We start from the raw sequence: 20,317 nt of genomic DNA, 5'->3' as shown, positions 1-20,317 counted from the left end.
ATTCTCCGTCTAACCTACATCAGCTGCAGCATCCTGGTCCCAAACCGTTCGGCTTCTCTTTACCACACACGTCACCATGGTTACACTTGTGTCACGTGATTAGCAACCTAAACAATTTTCCAGGGGGGAGCCATCGTAACGGTGAGAAGTACGCTAACAACTCCATTTTAGCAACAGCAGTCGCCTGCCACTGGACAGCTCACGTTGGGATGCGAGGGCCATGGCAGTAATTAGTAGTCGTACGTCGGGCTTTCAGATGGTTTCAGAGAGCGGATCGTCATGTCGAGGAGGGAAAGATTTGTCTACATTTCAAAAGAGAACTGCTCCGGTTCGCTGAGCTGAAAATGGGAGCGAGCGCTTCGTTATCTCTCTGTGTAAGTTTCGCTTGAGGTAGAAATTTGCTTCTTATTTCAGTCTTTTTTTTTTTTTAAATTACCTACCAAAACTCGATATTAGAGTCCAAGAAACCGACGAAGTTTTAGTATCTACAACTTCACACATAACCACAGCAAATGGGGGACCCATATAACTGAGTTAACGTTTATTCCTGGAGGTCTCGTTTATTGAGGAAATATGTCATTTTCTCCAGAGAGAATGTGCAATTTTAATGCTAAACAGCTAGCGTTTTCACAACAGCACGGGTCACTGGAGTCCTAGTCAAACACCCCCCCAGGTAATGAGGTACAGATGGGGAAGTTTAAGGATCGCAGGACTTGACTACTTTTTAAAAGGAGAATAGAAACACCTGTGATTATTGACTACAGTAAACCACTTTAACTTCCGAGTCATTTGCATCATATCCAGAGCGACCCCTCTTCAGTGAGAATCCTGAGACCGAGCGCCAAGGTCAGCCCAGAGCCCTTCATTCCCACCCTGGTTACGGAGCCTGAAGTGGTACCCAGGTGTGTGTTTGGTGTTGCCTTGGAAACACTGAGAGACGAAGGCCAGATGGTCTGCGGAATACCCCTGGTGTTAAAAGACATGGTGGAGTACCTGGATAAGAATGGTAATTGCAGCCCCCCCCCCCCCCCCCCCCCCCCCCACACACACACACACACACACACACACTTGCTGATTACTCCCTTGAAAAGTAACTTAGTTACTTTACTGATTACTTAACTTTAGAAGTAACTAAGTTAGATTACAAGTGATCGTCTTCCAAAAAACGATTTTTTTTATTTGCCAAAAAAATGACTGCCTGTATTTAAATGTCTGTAAATGACTTGTTGACCTATAATCTGTGAAACATATGTAAAACATATCTCTCATGAATGATATCAGGTCGTTTTGAGAGAGAAACAGCATTTCTGTCACAAGGTAGAAACTGCAATCAATTTTTGGCAAAGTGACTTTTATATATTCATTTTTTTAATCAAGGTTAAAAACTGTCATTGACATTAAAAATGTATTTTTAAACAGAAATATGGCTCAGAAGGCTGCAGAAATCCAACAAATATAACATCACAGTTCTATAAAGATATTTTAAGTGACCAAAAAGCACTGGATTGATTATAATGTAGGTACAATAACACAGACTCCTAAAAATTGTTGAAAAACAGGTTATTTCTTCATTTTATATGTAAGCCCTTCATAAATCATGTTGAATGCACTCTATTTACCAATATAAGTAAAGAAATTACACATAAAAGCACATAGAAACATTGGAAATCACTTCAGGGCAGATGATCAATTTTTGGCACAACACCGGCAGCACCCCTCGCTACCTCAACATAAAAATGACAACCACGAAACGAGCTGTGTTTAAGGGCAGCATTTCCTCTACTAAATACTGTCTGACCAACTTCTCAAGCTCTCCCCCACTTACTGGTTTTGTACCGAAGTCCAGCTTTTGTTGTTTGGGTGCTGGGGGGGCCTCCTGCATTAGCCGCAGCTCTCTGCTTCGCACCACCTGGTGGGACTTGCTCTAGTCTGACTGTGCCGTGCTGTGACTCCTAATGTTTCTTCAAATTTGAAGTGTTTTTGAAGCTAGATAGCACTTTGTCGCCAGCACAGAGTGCACAACTAACCTTGATGTTGTCATCTTTAGATGACACAAACTCAAAATAGTGCCTGTATTTCCAGCTAAAAAAGGCGAATCTCTCTCCTCTGTCCATTGTTTACATTTGTGTCGCTGTGTGCTGTTATTGTCCTCATGCTGAAAATGGGACTGAATTGTCGCATCGGCCAGACGTCACTCCCCAAGACGCAAGAAGAAAGCAAAAATATTTCTTTTTACTAAGGAAAATGACAAAAATAGTAACGCACAGTGACTTGGATAAGTAACTTTAATCTGATTATTGGATTGCAATAGTAACGCGTTAGATTACTCTTTACCGAAAAAAAGTAGTCAGATTAGAACTAACTAAATGTGTTTCCTCATCGCAGGAATGCAGCACAGAGGTCTGTTTCGTCTGTGTGGGTCAGTGGTGCGAACCAGGCAGCTGAGGCAGCGGTGGGACTGTGGAGAGAGGGTGGACCTGAACCATGAGGCAGATGTCCCTACTGTAGCCTCACTCCTAAAACTTTTCTTTCGTGAACTTCCTGTCCCCATCATTCCTGAACCTCAGCGCAAACAGCTGGTTCTCTGCTTAACAGGTAATAGGAAATTTAAAGACCCCACCAAATTCCCCTTTCAGCTTTAAACAGCTGAAAAGGGAATTTGGTGCAGCTGAGAAACTACCTGCTGCTATCAAGCCTCACTCAAGTGTCCCTTTAAAAAAATCCTATCAAAACATGTTCCAACTTCAGACAAAGTTGGAACATGAGACACAAAGAGAGCATGTCTTGCAAACTAAAAATGGGTCATCAGAATTTTTTGGTGAAAATGTTTGAAACCCGAGAGCAGAGCTCTGTATAGTTCAGTAGATTCTGGTACAGTGGGATTCATGGATTTCCCAGGAAAGGAAAAAAAAAAGCATCTAATCAAAAGACAAGTTATATTGCTATGTATTCATCAAGGTCCTCTAAACTTAGATAATTAATGACAGAGCTGTGAAGACACTAGATAACAAATGAATGAAGCCAGTTAGAGTAATTTTGCAATGGTTGCTATTTACAAGTGTATTTGGTGTGCCTGTAGTTTTAATATGTTTATATTTCTACAATGTGTGTGCCTCTGTAAGGGAGAGCAAATTTTAGCTTAGTGGAAATAAGAGGTTGGCAGTAGCTTATACATTTATATATATATATATATATATATATATATATATATATATATATATATATATATATATATATATATATATATATATACACCCACTGGCTACTTCATTAGGCATACCAGTTAAGCTCATCATTAATCAATTAATAAAATATCTAATCAGCCAATCACACGACAGTAACCGAATGTGTTTAGGTATGCAGACTTTGTCAGCGTGACCTGCAGAATTTCAAACTGAGCATCGAGATGGGGGAAGAAAGATGATTTAAATGACTTTAAATGTGGTATAGTTGTTGGTGCCAAACAGGCTGGTTTGAGTAGTTCAAAAACTGCTGATCTGCTGGGATTTTCCCACACAAGCACGTCTAGGGGTTTCAGAGAGTGGTTTAGAAAAAGAGAAAATATCCAGTGAGCAGCAGTTCTCTTGTTGATGTCAGAGGTCAGTGGAGAATGGCCAGACTACTTTGAGCTTATAGGAAGGCAACAATAACTCAAGTAACCACTCATCACAACCAGCATCTCTGAACACTCAGCACATTGAGCCCTGAAGCAGATGGGCTGCAGCAGCAGAAAACCACACCAAGTGCCACTTCTTTCAGCTGAGAACAGGAAACTGAGGCTACAATTCACAAGGGCTCACCAAAATCTGACAATTTAAGATTGGAAAAAAGCATTGCTTGTTCCGATGAGTCTGGATTTCTGCTGTGATATTTGGGTGGTAGGGTCAGAATCGGGACATATATATACATGCCCCACAGAAACAACATGAACGCATGGATCTAGCAGGTGGTCTTGTAATGTGTGGGGGATATTTTCTTGACACACTTTGGGCCACTTAATACCAACTGAGTATCATTTAAACACCACAGACTATGACCACAAATTTCAGATCATCTCAAATTGGTTTCTTGAACATGGCAATGAGTTCATTGTACTTAAATGGCCTCTACAGTCACCAGATCTCAAGCCAAAGAGAGCAGATTTGGGACGTGGTGGAATGAGGGATTCACATCATGGAAATGTAGCTTGCAAATCTGCAGCAACTGTGTGAGGCTATCATGTCAGTGTGGACCAAAATCTCTGAGGAATGTTTCTAGCACCTTTTTGAATCTATGCCATGAAGAATTAAAGCAGTTCTGAATGCAAAAGGGGGGCTCAACTTGGTACTGGAATGGTATACCTAATAAAGTGTCTGGGGAGTGTAAATTAATCTCAGGCATCTTATGTGTTCAATGTTAACCACTGTAATAATAGACACAGCTATCATCAGCTATTTAATCAATTGTGCACTGAGCAGCCAATTAATTATTTACTCAGTAAAATGAAACACCTGTTGGCAGTGCCCATCTCAAAGAACTAGAGACACAAGGCGTGCTTTAAGAAGAACTATTCAGTGTGAATTCTTATGAAATCTTATAGATGCTTATGATAATAATATCCATCCATCCATCCATTTTCTTCCGCTTATCCGGGGCCGGGTCGCGGGGGCAGAAGCCTAAGCAGAGAAGCCCAAGCTTCCCTCTCCCCAGCCACCTCCTCCAGCCCATCCGGAGGGACCCCAAGGCGTTCCCAGGCCAGCCGAGATACACAATCTCTCCAGCGTGTCCTGGGTCTACCACGGGGCCTCCTCCCGGTGGGACATGCCCGGAACACCTCACCCAGGAGGCGGCCAGGAGGCATCCTAATCAGATGCCCAAGCCACCTCAACTGGCTCCTTTCGATGTGGAGGAGCAGCGGCTCTACTCCGAGCCCCTCCCGGATGGCCGCACTCCTCACCTTATCTCTAAGGGAGAGGCCAGCCACCCTTCGAAGGAAACTCATTTCTGCCGCTTGTATTCGCGATCTTATTCTTTCGGTCACTACCCAAAGCTCGTGACCATAGGTGAGGGTAGGAACGTAGATCGACCGGTAAATCGAGAGCCTCGCTTTTACGCTAAGCTCCCTCTTCACCACGACGGACCGGTGCAGCGTCCGCATCACTGCAGAAGCAGCCCCGATCCGCCTGTCGATCTCCCGTTCCCTTCTCCCATCACTCGTGAACAAGACCCCGAGATACTTAAACTCCTCCACTTGAGGCAAGAACTCGTTCCTGAGCCGGAGATGGCACTCCACCCTTTTCCGGCTGAGGACCATGGCCTCAGACTTAGAGGTGCTGATTCTCATGCCAGCCGCTTCACACTCGGCTGCGAACCGTTCCACTGCGAGCTGGAGGCCCCCCCGTGATGAAGCCAACAGAACCGCATCATCTGCAAAAAGCAGAGATGTGACTCTGAGGCCACCAAGGAAGAAGCCTTCCGCCACCTGGCTACGCCTAGAAATTCTGTCCATAAAAATTATGAACAGAATCGGTGACAAAGGGCAGCCCTGACGGAGTCCAACACCCACAGGAAACAAATCCGACTTATTACCGGCTATACGGACCAAGCTCTCACTGTGGTTGTACAAGGACTGAATGGCCCGCAACAATGGGCCAGACACCCCATACTCCCGCAGAACCTCCCAAAGAACACCCCGAGGAACATGGTCGAATGCCTTCTCCAAGTCCACAAAGCACATGTAGACTGGTTGGGCAAACTCCCACGCACACTCGAATATCCTTGAGAGGATAAAGAGCTGGTCCAGCGTTCCACGACCAGGACGAAAACCGCATTGTTCCTCCTGAATCCGAGGTTCGACTAACGGACGCACCCTCCTTTCCAGCACCCTGGCATAGACCTTACCAGGGAGGCTGAGGAGTGTGATCCCCCGAAAGTTGGAGCACACCCTCCGGTCTCCCTTCTTAAAGATGGGGACCACCACCCCGGTCTGCCAATCCAATGGCACTGCCCCAGATCTCCACGCGATGTTGCAGAGGCGTGTCAACCAAGACAGCCCTACAACATCCAGAGCCTTCAGGAACTCAGGGCGAATCTCGTCCACCCCAGGGGCTCTGCCACCAAGGAGTTGTTTAACTACCTCAGTGACCTCACCCCCAGTGATGGTCAAGTCATCCCCCTCATCCCCAGACTCTGCTTCCACTACAGAAGGCGTGTCAGTGGGATTCAGAAGGTCCTCGAAGTATTCCTTCCACCGTCCGACTATAGCCTCAGTTGAAGTCAGCAGCACCCCCCCCCGCACTATAAACAGTGTGAGTGAAGCACTGCTTTCCCCTCCTGAGTCGCCTGACGGTTTGCCAGAATCGCTTCGATGCCGTCCGAAAGTCTTTTTCCATAGCCTCACCGAACTCCTCCCACACCCGAGTTTTTGCTTTGGCCACTACCCGAGCTGCATTCCGCTTGGCCTGTCGATACCTGTCAGCTGCCTCCGGAGTCCCACAGGCTAACCAAGCCCGATAGGACTCTTTCTTCAGCTTGATGGCTCCCTTCACCTCCGGTGACCACCATCTGGTTCGGGGGTTACCACCACGACAGGCACCAACCACCTTGCAGCCACAGCTCTGAGCAGCCGCCTCAACAATGGAGGTGCGGAACATGGTCCATTCGGACTCAATGTCCTCAGCCTCCCTCGGAATGCTGTCGAAGTTCTGCCGGAGGTGGGAGTTGAAGATCTCCCGGACTGGGGCTTCTGCCAGGCGTTCCCAGCGCACCCTCACAATACGTTTAGGTGTGCCAGGTCTGTCCAGCATCTTCCCCCGCCACCTGATCCAACTCACCACCAGGTGGTGATCAGTTGACAGCTCAGCTCCTCTCTTCACCCGAGTGTCCAAAACATACGGCCGCAGATCTGATGATACGATTACAAAATCGATCATCGACCTGCGACCTAGGGTGTCCTGGTGCCATGTGCACTTATGGACATCCTTGTGTTCGAACACGGTGTTTGTTATGGACAAACTGTGGTTTGCACAGAAGTCCAATAACAAAACACCATTCGGGTTCAGATCGGGCAGGCCGTTCCTCCCAATCACGCCCCTCCAGGTCTCACTGTCATTGCCCACGTGAGCGTTGAAGTCTCCCAGCAAGACTATGGAGTCACCAGATGGAGCACTCTCCAGCACCCCACCCAGCAACTCCAAAAAGGGTGGGTACCCTGAACTGTCATTCGGCGCATAAGCGCAAACAACAGTCAGGACCCGTTCCCCAGCCCGAAGGCGCAGGGAAACTACCCTCTCGTCCACCGGTGAAAACTCCGACGTACAGGCAGCAAGCCGGGGGGATACAAGAATACCCACCCCAGCTCGCCGCCTCTCACCGAGGGCAACTCCAGACTGGAACAGAGTCCAGCCCTTCTCCAGGAGACTGGTTCCAGAGCCCAGGCCATGCGTTGAGGTGAGCCCAACTATGTCTAGCTGGTATCTCTCAACCTCACGCACTAGCTCAGGCTCCTTCCCCACCAGAGAGGTGACATTCCATGTCCCAACAGCCAGTTTCGATAGCCGGGGATCGGTCCGCCAGGGCCTCCGCCCTCGGCCACCGCCCGACACACATTGCACCCGACCCCTACGACACCTCCTGCGGGTGGTGGGCCTGCAGGAGGGCGGGCCCATGTAACCTCTTCGGGCTGCGCCCGGCCAAGCACCACGGGCTAATGCCTGGCCACCAGACGCTCTCCCTCGAGCTCCCTCCCCAGGCCTGGCTCCAGGGTGGGGCCCCGGTAACCCTATCCCGGGCAGGGTAAACTGTTCCCTTGTTTTTTCCCTCATAAGGGTCTTCTGAACCGCTCTTTGTCTGGACCCTCACCCTCATTATTATGATAATAATAATGTAATTTAAAGTCAGAAATATACATGTTACTCTGTTTTTTTGTTTGTTTGCTTCTTTTTTAGGATACACAGATGAGGAGAAGATGAACCAAAGTCTGAGTGAAAAGCTTTGCCAAATCCCAGATGACAGCCTTAATATTTTGTCTTACCTCATCTACTTTCTATGTAAAGTGGCCGCTCACAGCCAGTCGAACCACATGCCTGTGGAAAATCTGGCAACCATCTTTGGTCCTTGTATATTTCAGTAAGTTGCAGTTATTAATTCCACATTCAAATCCTCCCCAAAGCTACAGTGGGATGCAAGGTTTCACTCTGAGCACACCAACCTCAACCAAAGAGTTTGGTAACTCAAAACTATGTGTTGTGCAATACATACATTTTTTTGTTTTTTTTTGTTTCACCATTTAGTTTTGAAGAGGTTTGTGGTTCTGGTTTCTAGTCAGTTTTGTTTTTCCCACGTTCAGCTGTAGAAAAAACTCTGCCTTTTTGTCCTGATGGCAACCTACAAAGTTTCTGAAACAGTTCAGATGCCTCAGTGGCTGTGTGTGTCTGTTGGATGGAGCTGGGTTGGTCCCTTTAAGGAAATGGGTGTGAACTGTGGTTAATAATACAGAGTATGTCACATAAAGAGATAGATAGGGGTCATCAGGATTTTGCCGGTTGTTTCTCCCTTCCTGTTTACAAAACTCAGCCATCACTATAAACAAGCACAACCCCGGGGAGTAAAAACGTAGAGCAACTTTCGTTGCTCGAGTTTCCATCCCTCTTATAATTGTCAGCATTTTTTAAACAGTTTCCCCGCCCTTCACACCCTCAGTATTGCCTTTGCCATCCCAGTTTTTTCTGACCGTTAACATCATGTCAGTGGAATGTGGTGTTAGTCATGCCATAAAGTTGTGCATTTGTGGGGAAAATGTCTGGTGATTATAGGCAGAGTACAAAGAGTTGGTTTGGGGGGGCGGAGTTGGCACCGGTGGTTTGGAAAAAAATACGGGGGCGGGTTTGAGTTCTGGTAATTCTGGAGACCTGGAAAATGTTGTGTGCTTTTTTGCTTCTGGTTTCACAGGAATTAGAACACTAACAAAAGACCCGAGGAATGGTGAAATGGATTAAATGAAAACAATTAGGGAATGAAAGACTGCAAAAAAGATGTCCAGCTGTTATGAATTTGCTCAAAAAGTAGCTTTTAAACTATATTTCTTCTTTTTTTTTTTTTTTTTTTTTTGCTTGTTCCTTGGTTTTAAATGCCATGCAGCATGTGGGACAGTCTTCTTCATCAGCGCCTGCCACCTTAACTATTATATTTGTCATCTAAACCTCTTTGTTTCATTTTATGTGTCTGTTATAGAATCTGTCAGATACTGACCCAACAGGCCTGTAAACTCACATCTGTTAATATATAGGCACATTTTCACACTCTCTTCATAGGGGATTAACTTATTCCTGTTGTTTACGCTGAAGAAAAACAGAGAAGTTGGTGTCAACAATAACACAGTATATTGAAAAGAAGTTGCAGCGTAATGTAAACATGCAAGACATTCTATTTTGAAGTAAGGTGGGGATTACTGCACTGTATATTATTATCTGAAATTTAATTTAAGTGGATGTTTCCTGTGCCAAAGTGAGACTTTATAGTTGTTTACTTTTGTCAGAGGGAAATGTCAGTGTTAGATGCATCAAGTCCCTAATGCACTCAAACCAATTTCTCAGTTTGCTGCTGTATATGCCTCTGTCCACTAGATGGGGCCCTTTTCTAATATGTTTACAGCTTATAAAGGAGGACATTTTCAATACACAATGCATTATACAGTATATATGACATTGTGTTCTTGTACCCTTATCCCTTTGTTTTCCCAGTGTTACAGCAGGACCCAGGATGCTGGAGGAACAGAGTGTATGTAATGCCCTGTTGCTCCATCTCCTCAGGCGTGCAAAGGCTCTCCTTCCAGCTCCATCTGAGGACTCAGTGGGCTCCTTGACTGCCTCAACCTCACCTCCTCCTCCTGCTCTCTCTGCTCTTTCACACTTTGAGGTAAATTCTGTTTTTGAACTTGTGTCTATTTAGTTTGAACTCATAGTTATACCAGCCTTTTAACTCATGATATACAGGATACTTCATGTTATGAAAAGTCTGTCTGTTCCTTCAGAAAACCTTCCTTTATTTTACAGATATTTTAAATAAATTTTGTGTGTCATAGGCAATAATTATTTATGCATATTATTTATTGTATGTTATACATCTTTAAACTGGAAGTGGGATTTCTGCAGGAGGCTGTTATAGTAAAGCCTTTGTTGTGGCGTTTCAGCTGACTTGAAAGCAGTTTAAACTGTAGAAATGTGTAGTAAATGCAGAAGATGCAAAAAAAAAAAAAAGAAGTCCTTTAATGGTTTGTCATCTGTCTCTAGTGGTGTGTTTGTGTGTTTACTGTTGATGTCCTTGGTAGGTCCGACCCAGCAGCTGTTACTCAGACCACAGCAGTGTCGGCAGGTTGGGGGGAGAGAATGTGTCAATGTCATTGACCAGTGCTGCTAACCAGACAATACGGCTGCAGTCTCGCCTCAACAGGTACTGTCATGTAGTAGTAATGTCATTTAGCTTTTGAATTTTGTAGATAGATAGATAGATAGATAGATAAGGAGCTAGGACCTTTTGCCTCATTTCAATTCAGGTCCTTTTAAGGCAAGGATCCTATTGGTTACAGAACAGCACCTCCTTACAAAAACTTTGTCAACCAACATTTGTATTCAAAAGGACAAAGTGCTGCTACTTGTAAAGCTTGACCCATTTGGCCTTTCATTCTAATGGCCAGTAAAAATAGTACCAAACGTTGCTGTCTCCCAGAGAGAGTCTATGTGTTGCCGTTATCTTTTTTATTTTTTAGCTGTGAATAAGCTTTGCTGCAAGGTTGTAAATTGGACATTAAATTATATTCTCTGTGTCCTGTATTACTTAGTTAGGACAGTTGTCACATACACTTGCTGGGTAATTTTGTGATTGTCATTGTATATGAGAAAAGTTGTTTGGTATCTTATCTTTGTGTAAATGAGAGTTCTGCTTGAAGCACATTTTTTTTCTTCTTGTCATTTTAAAGACAAATGGTTGTAGTTTACACTGTGATGATGAAAGAATGTCATCAGATGACTTCAGGCTAATGAAGATGGATCAAGCTCACAGCCATATGTCAGGCAGACCAGACTGTTGTTACACTACCCATTTGTGTCAGTTTAAAGAGCAGACATCAATAGCTGAGCAGCTACAGTATGTGGGATCAAATGTGCATCTTGTATGTGTCTTTTCCAGGAAAAATAGTGAAGAGTTGGCAGCAAAGCTCTCAGTTCATTTCCACAACTCATGTTGATGCACAAAAATCATGTCAGTCAGTCTAGCTGACTGTATGCCATAAGATATGTCTTATTTAGCTCAGGACAGAAAAAGGTGACTTGTGTGTGGTCCATGCATTCACATTAATCATATTAGAATACTGTAACACTGAATTTGCCACTATCCAAATCATCAGTAGGACAGCTTCAGCTTGTTCAAAATGCAGCAGCCATACTCTTTACATGTACACAAAAATTTAAACATATTACCTCACTGCTGAAGTCACTTCTTCTTCCCCCCCTCACCTCCAAAGTACATTTTTACTCACTGTCTATAACCCAGTTAGACCTCTCATAACTTTTTGTGTTTGTGTGTGTGTTTGTTAACTTGCATTTTATTTCTTTGTAAAGTTTTGTTTTCTTGTTTTCATTGCTTCAAGACATTTTAGAGCTGGATAGTTTTTATGTTTTTATCTTTAATGGTAAGCACATCGAGGTTACGTGTAATGAAATGCGCTGTATAAAATTGACACTGACATTGTACATATTTTGTGGATTTAATGAGTTCTAAGAAGAGTTATCTAAGAATCTATCTCATAATTTTATATGATCATTTTGAGATTCAAACCTGTAAAATCAGTCACTGACAAGTTTCTAGAAGAAGCTACTCCAAGTCATGTTTATGTGTTCTCATTGCTTCTGACAAAATCTGAGTGTTTTGTTTTGCTCTAATAGGACAAACAAATATCAATAATTTTTCATCAACAGCTTCCCACTCTCATCTGTTCTGCAAGCATAAGATGTTGAATCATTCCAACTGTCCTTCTAGAGCTAATATTGAAATCAAGGGTACAGAGTTTTTCATCTTTCTTTATTAGTTTCAATTCTATAGCTAAATAAGAAGGTCCAAGTTATATATCAACAATAAGGTGACAAAGGAGTGAAATTGTGTTTTGCTCAGTTATTTGTTTCCTAACTTAAGAGCAGCACATTATCCATGTCAAGTATTTGCATTTTTCATCGTTTCCAAAACGTTTACCTTTTGCATAAACAAGCTAGAAAGGGACATTTGTTATTTTTGCATATGCATGTGCCAGACTGGGATCTGTCACTGGGAAAGAGGCCTGGCCTTTGCATGCTATGCTGTCTGGCAGTGTTTTGACCCCTGCACAGTCCTGCTCTAATTATATCTCCAAAGGGTTTAATTTCAAAACAGGTGTCTATTCTGACTTTTTCCAGTTACACAAGATAGCATTATAAATATATTGAATCATGCTAAGAAAAAAACATGGTATTTAATCAGCTCATTACTTAAGTCATATTTCCCAGTCCTTCTCTAATACTCCTGCATAGTCCAGTGATATTCTCCAGGTCCTTGCACTCATTTCATGCACCTGAAAAATTTCAAGTCTAGTCTAAATGTCTGGTTTAAGGAAGTTTTTTTTTTTTTTTGTATAATGGGATTTGTTGGCTTCCTTATTAGGTCATGTTTTTTTTAAATAATCATTCCAACGGAGTTTCAAACTTTGTTTGAACATAATTTATGTAGCCCCCATTTGCCATCTTGTATCTGTTTTTGTCAGTTAGTGTGTTCTTTCAGGTCTTATCCTCTCTGGCCTACTTCCACCTACTGCTGTGCTAGAACTGGCACTGCTGACCCTGAATATGACCAAGTGCTTCTATCTGGGAGCTCATATTTCTGTCTGTCTGTATGCACAGCTGAACGCGGAAGTGTGTGTGTGTGTGGAGGGGGGGGGGGGGGGGGGGGGGGGGCCGGGGCTGGGTACCCATAATGGGTCAGTTCTCTGCCTCCAGGCATTATTTTTTATCATTAAGCACCCATCGTCTGTGCTCTTTTCTTTTTTACCTCTTTGACTTTCTCCATCCACCCAAAGCAGCAAACTGTTTACTGTCATATGGGAACTGCAGAATGTTGTAAGTGGAGGAAATTTGTCAGAATATGTTTTCTTGTCTCATTTGCTTCAGCATCAGGGACAACAACCATGGCTCTGCAATCTTCTGCAAGTGAGTGCGTTCATACAAGGTAGCTTTAGACCCAGTGGACATATGTATTTGCTTTGCAGCAGGAATCATTAATATGTAAAACGGTTATTATGGTGCTGTTGTCTGTCAAAAAAGACATTTGTGTATTTTATGGTTTTATTAATGCCATTTGGTGAGGTGGTGTTGTCTGCAGTTTTCAGACGTCTGTTCTTGCTGCTCTTGATTAGCCTCTGTTAATATAGAGGATGTTTGAAGAAGGGAAAATTGAGGCATAATTCATTTGGTAAATCAGTTGTGCTTGTTTTTGCTGAGGGCAGCTCATCAGAGTTTTATGAGACGTGTCATGGTGTAACATTAGATCAGGCACCGCTGATTCAGACCTCCTGGATGTTTTCCTGCAGAGGCCAGCAGTTTTAGCTCCGCGATAATACACTTACAAACTTGTTTGTAGATTTTACGTGACTTGTACTCCTGCAGATGCAACATGATCTACTTCAGTTTTTTTCCTCTCACCAATTTAAGAATGTGTGTGTGTCTTTTAATTTAGTACCCTGACCTGGTTTGAATTTTTATTTGTTTTTCATTGGCTTCAAGTCTATTAAAGGGACCCAATATTGTAACGTGTTGTACTGAAAATTGTAATAATGCTAAAATATGTTTTACTATTGCCTCATGGATGAGAAATGAACCAAGAGGAAAAATGATTAAGGACTGCCTTCCAGTAAAAACTCCTGGTATTTATCGTCCTCTGTGTTGAAATATGGATTGTGTTTTTAGTTAGACTGTTTGTTCTATGATGGATTGTTCAGTCACCACCATTTTAGGTAAAAAAAAAAGGTTCACCAAGCATTTGGATCTGATAGTCAGGCTATTTAACTTATTTAAAACTCTTCTCAGTTTTAACTTTATCAAGGTTTGTAGCTTCAGAATTGCAGTTCTTATTAATACCTTGTTGCTTTCTGTAATTTCTGTAACACTTTAAATAGGTTGCCTCATTAGAAAGTGTTTTCTCTCCCTTCTCATCTTGCACTATTCTCTCTGTCTCTTCATAGTTCTGACACACCAGCGCAGGGCTGTGAAAACAGCTCTGACGTCAGTACTGACATTCAGAAGCTGATTGCAGACCAGGAGGTTCTGGACGAGAACAGTGAAAGTGCGGAGGCAGGCAGTGTGCTCTCCTGCCCTACTGACCCAGGGCCAGACCATCAACCACAGAGCAGACCATCTCAGAGCATCCAGGGGGAAGCATCAGAGATGGAGTGTACCACCCTGGGGTGAGTGTGTTTCCGATATATCTTCCCTTTTTCTTCTTTAAACACACAGATTATGGTACTGAATGTAGTACTTTTCTACTCTAAGTCTAACTCCACATTCAAAGCACTGTTTACTACAGGCCATATTCACCACATTTATTCATACAGCACTTGATTCTACGCCTTAAGCACTTTCTAACAGTCATGCACTCTCTGATGAATAGGCATCAAGGGCAATTTGGGCTTCAGTGTCTTGCCTAAGGACTCTTTAGCATACTTTTTGACAAGGTCACATCTGCATTATGCCTGGTCACATTATTATGAGAAGATAAAAAAAGATCTTTAGTTTATTGCATCGGCCTTCTTCAAACATTTTTCTTTATCAACAGCTCCTTATCACAGAGGTCAGAGCTCACCTCAGTAGCGAAGGAGAAAGAAAAGAAAGAAATGGTAGCAGATGGAAGGATCCTTTCCTCATCCCTCAAAGATGATTGTTCTGCGGTGTGTATTCATTTCTTTGTTTTTCTTTCACATCTTCTTTTTTTTAATTATATTTCTCTTTTTTCACATACACAGTCTCCAGCTGTTTGCACTCACTATCTCTCTAGTCTTTCAGATTTATTTCTACTGTTAAGTAACAGCATTATAGAAATCTAATACATTTTTAACAGCTCATTAGGTGTCTGAAACATTGTATGACTCAGACTAAACTGTTTTTCAGGCTTCTACAGACAGAGGACACATTTCATCTATTTCAGAGAATGACACACAGAGCAAAACCCAAACACTGAAACAACCCACAGAGAGGTGAGAGGAACGATTCTCCGTGAAGACAACAGGAGATGACATTTTGTTGCATCTGTGTTATTTATTTATTTATTTTGCTTTGTTCTGTTTTATAACCCTGTTTGTTTATGGGGCTTGTCAGATAGCAAAACATTTAAGTCAATGCGACACTGTTAATTTCAGACTCCACTCTATCAGCTATTTCAAGTTTTAAGATTTATTCCAAAAATCAAAGAGAATTAGGATTTATATTAGCAGTCTTGTAGCATTTAAATGTTATCTGATTCCTTTGGATTCTGTAATAGGTTTTTTTTTTCCCTGCATATTGCTGCTTGGGTTGTCTTAGTTCAGCTCATCTCTAAGCCCTGCAGTCAGTTTAGAAGTGGGTTATGGGAACAGTGTGCTGCTCAAAGTCATGGTTGTGATATAATTCCAGTCTAAATAACACTGACACGCCACAGGGGCTCACGTGGAACAGACTATCTAGCTAGATGTGACTGACCTACTATGGTGGCAAGCTGAATTTTTGTTTACGGATGAGTCATTTCAGTTATGCCCCACTGATGTCAGACATGAATAAGCCATGCCCTTAATGGCAGTGCCAGCTAACCCTCTGGCTACAGAGCAGCAGTCCTATCTGTGAGCAGATCTGCATTGATTATAACAGAGAGAGTACAATATGAAGAGTATTAAATTCTAATTGATAGTGACCATGTATTTATATTAATTGTATTTGCCTTTTTGTTGACAGAATTTTCTTTTGCAGCCCCTCGCTCAGCTTCAAGTGTAAGACAGAAGACAAAACCACAGTGTCTGAATGGAAGGTAAATAAGACTTTCTAAACACTATTAGTTGCCATGTCCAGTTAATTTCCATATTTTTTTTCACCAGTTCAACCATTCTGTGACAGCCAAGTCAGTTCTGTAGTCAAGTGATGCACATTTAGAACATCCACAAAGATGCACAAAGATTGAACAAAAAGGGAAGCCCTGGGCTGAAGGCTGGCTTAATGTAGTGCACTAAAAAAACTGCCACTTACAGAGAGAGAAAGAGAAGCGAATGAGAGAGAGCCTTGAAGTTCAGGCAGCTCATCTAAGATTTTAGATCAAAACAAAGTGTAAAATTGAAATCTCATACCAGATAAATATGAAGGGAAGCACACAGAGTGGTTAGCAGATTCAGCCATAGTCATTTAAGCAGTAGCTAAACACTGAGTCACTCAGCTGGATGATGGTGATAACAGTGGTGGCAGTTGCTATACAGTCTGTTAAAATTTGTTATTTTTGAATACAAACTTTTCTTGACGTTTAACTATTCAAACTATTGATGGAAGAAATCAGTTTGTGTGGTGATCAAAGATAACAGGAAAGGTATTTATTATAACCCAAATGTTTCCATATATATATAAATATATATAAGAGTGTGTGGTTGCCCACAATGATGTGTGTGTCAGTAAGTAGGCTTTGGGAATGGGGCATTAACAGCGGTTAAGCTCTTTGTTCCTTCTGAGGCGAAAAGGAGGAGGATGTAGTGATTCTCTTGACAGGCATGACGGTTGCATAGGGAGCAACGCAAGAGGTGACATAAGCGCTCCTCCTTCTTTATAGATACGCAAGTGAACACTATTTATGTCCCCAGGATGGGTGATACCTCTGCTGAGTGTGTGTGTATCTGGGAGCAAGCCTCCCTGCCTGTGGGTGCTGTGCTTTAGTAATGATAGCCTCACATCTTCGCCTCCCTTACATCCTTCCACCTCCTCTGTGACGCACAAAACCCCTCTATTTTTTTATTTATTTTTTAATGAATGAACAACCAAGGAGGGTGAGAAATAAGAAGCCAATCCTGTATCTGTATGTGGTGATGATGGTGATGATGATGATGATGATGATGATGGTGGTGGTAGTGTCAGAGAATCTAGATTAGGATAAAATGCCAGTGTTCTTTATAATCTCCGTACTGAGCTCAGAATTTTTTTTGATGTAGGTGCATTTACAGATCTTTATTTTTTTTCGCTCTGCATATCAGCATCAGAATTCACTGCGTATTCACCCACTTGCACACACTCACCGATACAAACAGCTTCGTGACTCCCCACAGCTCCATTAAACAGACTCCTTGCTTCAGCTTGACGTTGCTGTGGAAACACCTCGTCATATATTGAACCTCTCTCTTTTCTTGCACACACACCCCCGCACCACACGCAATGACATGAGAGGTATTCCTACCACCCCTCTTCTTCCACGCATGATGAATAATCCATGTGGAGGCAGAGCAGCAGCAGAAGTGTTGGGAATGCCGGTTAGGAGGAAAACCATGTGGATTTAGGGATGTGATATCTCTTCTGGGGGCTGGTCATATTCTCACGCACTGCCCATAAACAGGCGAATCAGGTGATCTGGGAATCACAGTGACACAGTTAGTGGAATTACTGTGTATTGCTCATCAGCGATCCCACGCTGTATGCTGGTGCATATTAGGAATCTGACTCAGTGACTGACAAAGGGATTTGTATCTTGCTGCTTGAGTGCTGACCAGCTTGTAGTTGCTCAGAGACCTGAAGGGAGTGACCGCAGTGGAAATTTGATTTTTTTTTTTCTCTCTTTTCTTAAATGTGTTGCTTGCAGTGATCATTTGCAGTAACCTTTTATATTTGGAAAGGAGCCTAAAGATTTGTGGGTTTTTTTGAGAAGGGTGTTCCTCGTACGTCAAACAAGCAGCCTGCTTATAAAGCTGTATTCTGCCTTTTGACTCATACCTTTTTCAGAAAGACGACAAAACCACTCTTCTCACCTCATCTCGCAAATCTTTACTCAGCCACACTCTGGACCAGAAGAAAGTGAAGAGATTTTGGAGGACTTCTCAACATTCCTGAGCAGCATGTGAAATGCTAAAGACTCTCTCCACCTAAGCTACAACGTTTCCCTGCATCCCTGAAGCTATGTTTTGCTTCTGCTTCCAGAGCCCGTCTCTTAAGCTACAAGCCCTGGACGCTGACTTGGGACCTCCCTTTGCACCAGGAGACCATGAAGCTCAGGATAACTTACCTGCACAGCAACAGCCTCTGTCTAATGAATCACAGAGCCTGCATTTGACCCACAAGCTGCCATTACCACCTGCTCAGGATCAGCACACAGTCGACTCCTCATCGCCCGGTAAGACAAGAACAATGAAGATACTGTTACAGTGAAATGCTGATAGCGATATTTTTTTTTTTGTTTTTTTAACTTCCAGTATAAACACTTTGCACTTGCACTGTAGAGCAAACAGAACTGATTTATTTAAGTTTCACAATGCACACTATATTATTAGCTTTATTTATAGTATATAATTCAATCTCAGTTTTCATTTATTAATTTTGCTTCTTCAAGCTGTTGTAATTCATTTGGTACAATTTGCTGGCAACATAGTATGAGCTTGATTATTTCCAAGAGCTAGGTGGATCTTTCTTTAATAAGTATATAGATATAGATATATAGATATCTATATCTATATGCAGGTATTGCCTCACTTTACACCTGCTGGTATCAGTACTATTATTTTTATTATTGTCATGCCTTTGTTCTGGCTAAACATTGCTAAAAATAAAAAACTAAAGTGATCATCTGTTTTAACTGTATTTTTCACAAATACATAAATTAATATATTACATATCCTCTTTAGATCCTGCATTTAATTTTTGTCCTCTGTCGGTGACATGAGTCTGAGACATCTACGTCAAGCAACATTTATGCAGGGACAGTGTGATGGCACCTGTCGTCCATAATAAGAAGTATTGTTTAATGTAGGGCATAGTTTTTAGGCATTGTGATATCTAGAAGGGAAATAGGAACCTTTTCAATTGAATTCACACACACACACACACACACACACACACACACACACACACACTTGCTAACTGACTATTAGAAATTATTTGTTAAAATTATGTTTCAGTAATCAGATTTGTTTCCATCATCTAACTTAATATTCATGAAATAAAAATACTTTCTTACCACAAAATGGAAACAATATCATTACATCACATCATTTTGTGATCAAGCAAGACCACTATAAGGAGCAGAAGATAAAATAAATTATCTAAAAAAAAATCTAAATATCAAAACATTTTTTTTTCTTCTGGGTCTCAGGAGGATATATGTGAAGTGTGAATAATAGATTTCTTTTTTAAATTTTGGTTTATGCATGTTCATCCTCCTTTATTTAATGAAAAAAAATTATTTTATTCAAACAGAAAATTGTTTTAAATTTTGGTTCGCGTTTTCCTCTTGCTCTCTCCTGCAGCGCACACCCCATCCCCGCAGTTGTCAGATTCCAGTCCTGTCCTTTCCACTCATTCAGAGGAACTTTCTGGAGAGGATACACTGCCGAGCCCATCGGGCCCTAACGCCAGCCCGCTCCTTTCTCGTTTTATGACGAGTGACTGCCCAGTTCCCTCGCCACGTTGCCCCAATCTCAGCCACAGTCAGCGCTATAATCTAGATCCTGATACAGCTCCGTCTCCACCATGCTCACAGCACATACGCATGTAAGATAACTTCTTTGTCATTGAAATTTGTAGCTCATAAACTGGATAGTCTCGAATATTATGCTCTTGCCCTTTCGCAAGGCCATGAATGAAAATAATGTAATAATGCTAATATTGTACAGATGCAGACTGGCTACCATATTTTGTTATATTTAAGTGCATCTTATAAGTCCTTATTGTATGGACCAATGGGCATACATTCTTTCTGTCTCAAGGGCTCGCTGCAGTGTCCATACAGAGCGAAACGAGGGCGCTGTGTCCATCTCAGCTCTCAACAGGCACATCCACACACTGAGGAAGAGGATCAGGCATTTTGAGGAGTGTTTTGAACAGGAGAAGCATTATAAGGTTAGTTAGTGAATCAAACTTTCTTCATCAGCTTGCTGTAAAGAGATTTAACTTCTAAACTGATACTGCCTAGGAAGAATTACACCCTCTGCTGGTAATATTATAGCTTGTTAGACAATGAATCTGCTTTAGCAAAAAAAAAAAAAGGTAATATTGTTTACTGTGGTAAAAACACTTGTTCCAGGTACTCAGTGCAAGACACAGGCCACAGATATGTT

General features: G+C 42.3%; 1 protein-coding gene across 5 annotated transcripts in view; it reads left to right on the top strand.

The window, feature by feature from the left end:
- The first annotated feature begins 97 nt into the window (after positions 1-97).
- The window catches only part of LOC115793145 (protein FAM13A-like), a 22,890-nt gene continuing 2,670 nt past the window's right edge, over positions 98-20,317 (top strand). Inside the window, exons 1-13 of one of the 5 annotated variants that reach the window (XM_030747968.1) lie at positions 153-374; positions 805-1,006; positions 2,386-2,595; positions 7,926-8,106; positions 9,789-9,894; positions 10,307-10,428; positions 14,240-14,461; positions 14,830-14,941; positions 15,162-15,247; positions 15,978-16,050; positions 18,186-18,378; positions 19,508-19,751; positions 19,967-20,099. In XM_030747968.1, the coding sequence (XP_030603828.1) occupies positions 345-374; positions 805-1,006; positions 2,386-2,595; positions 7,926-8,106; positions 9,789-9,894; positions 10,307-10,428; positions 14,240-14,461; positions 14,830-14,941; positions 15,162-15,247; positions 15,978-16,050; positions 18,186-18,378; positions 19,508-19,751; positions 19,967-20,099 (1,914 nt within the window). In that variant the 5' untranslated portion in view covers positions 153-344. Of the gene's footprint in view, positions 375-804; positions 1,007-2,385; positions 2,596-7,925; positions 8,107-9,719; positions 9,895-10,306; positions 10,429-14,239; positions 14,462-14,829; positions 14,942-15,161; positions 15,248-15,977; positions 16,051-18,185; positions 18,379-19,507; positions 19,752-19,966; positions 20,100-20,317 lie in introns of all 5 variants that reach the window. The other 4 variants (XM_030747967.1, XM_030747966.1, XM_030747969.1 and 1 more) reach the window with 4 other exon arrangements.

This window comes from Archocentrus centrarchus, chromosome 15 (assembly GCF_007364275.1).
Source record: "Archocentrus centrarchus isolate MPI-CPG fArcCen1 chromosome 15, fArcCen1, whole genome shotgun sequence".
In the NCBI taxonomy this organism is placed as follows: Eukaryota; Metazoa; Chordata; class Actinopteri; order Cichliformes; family Cichlidae; genus Archocentrus; species Archocentrus centrarchus.
The sequence above is the reverse complement of the archived record's forward strand: the minus strand, read 5'-3'. Positions and strand labels throughout refer to the sequence as shown.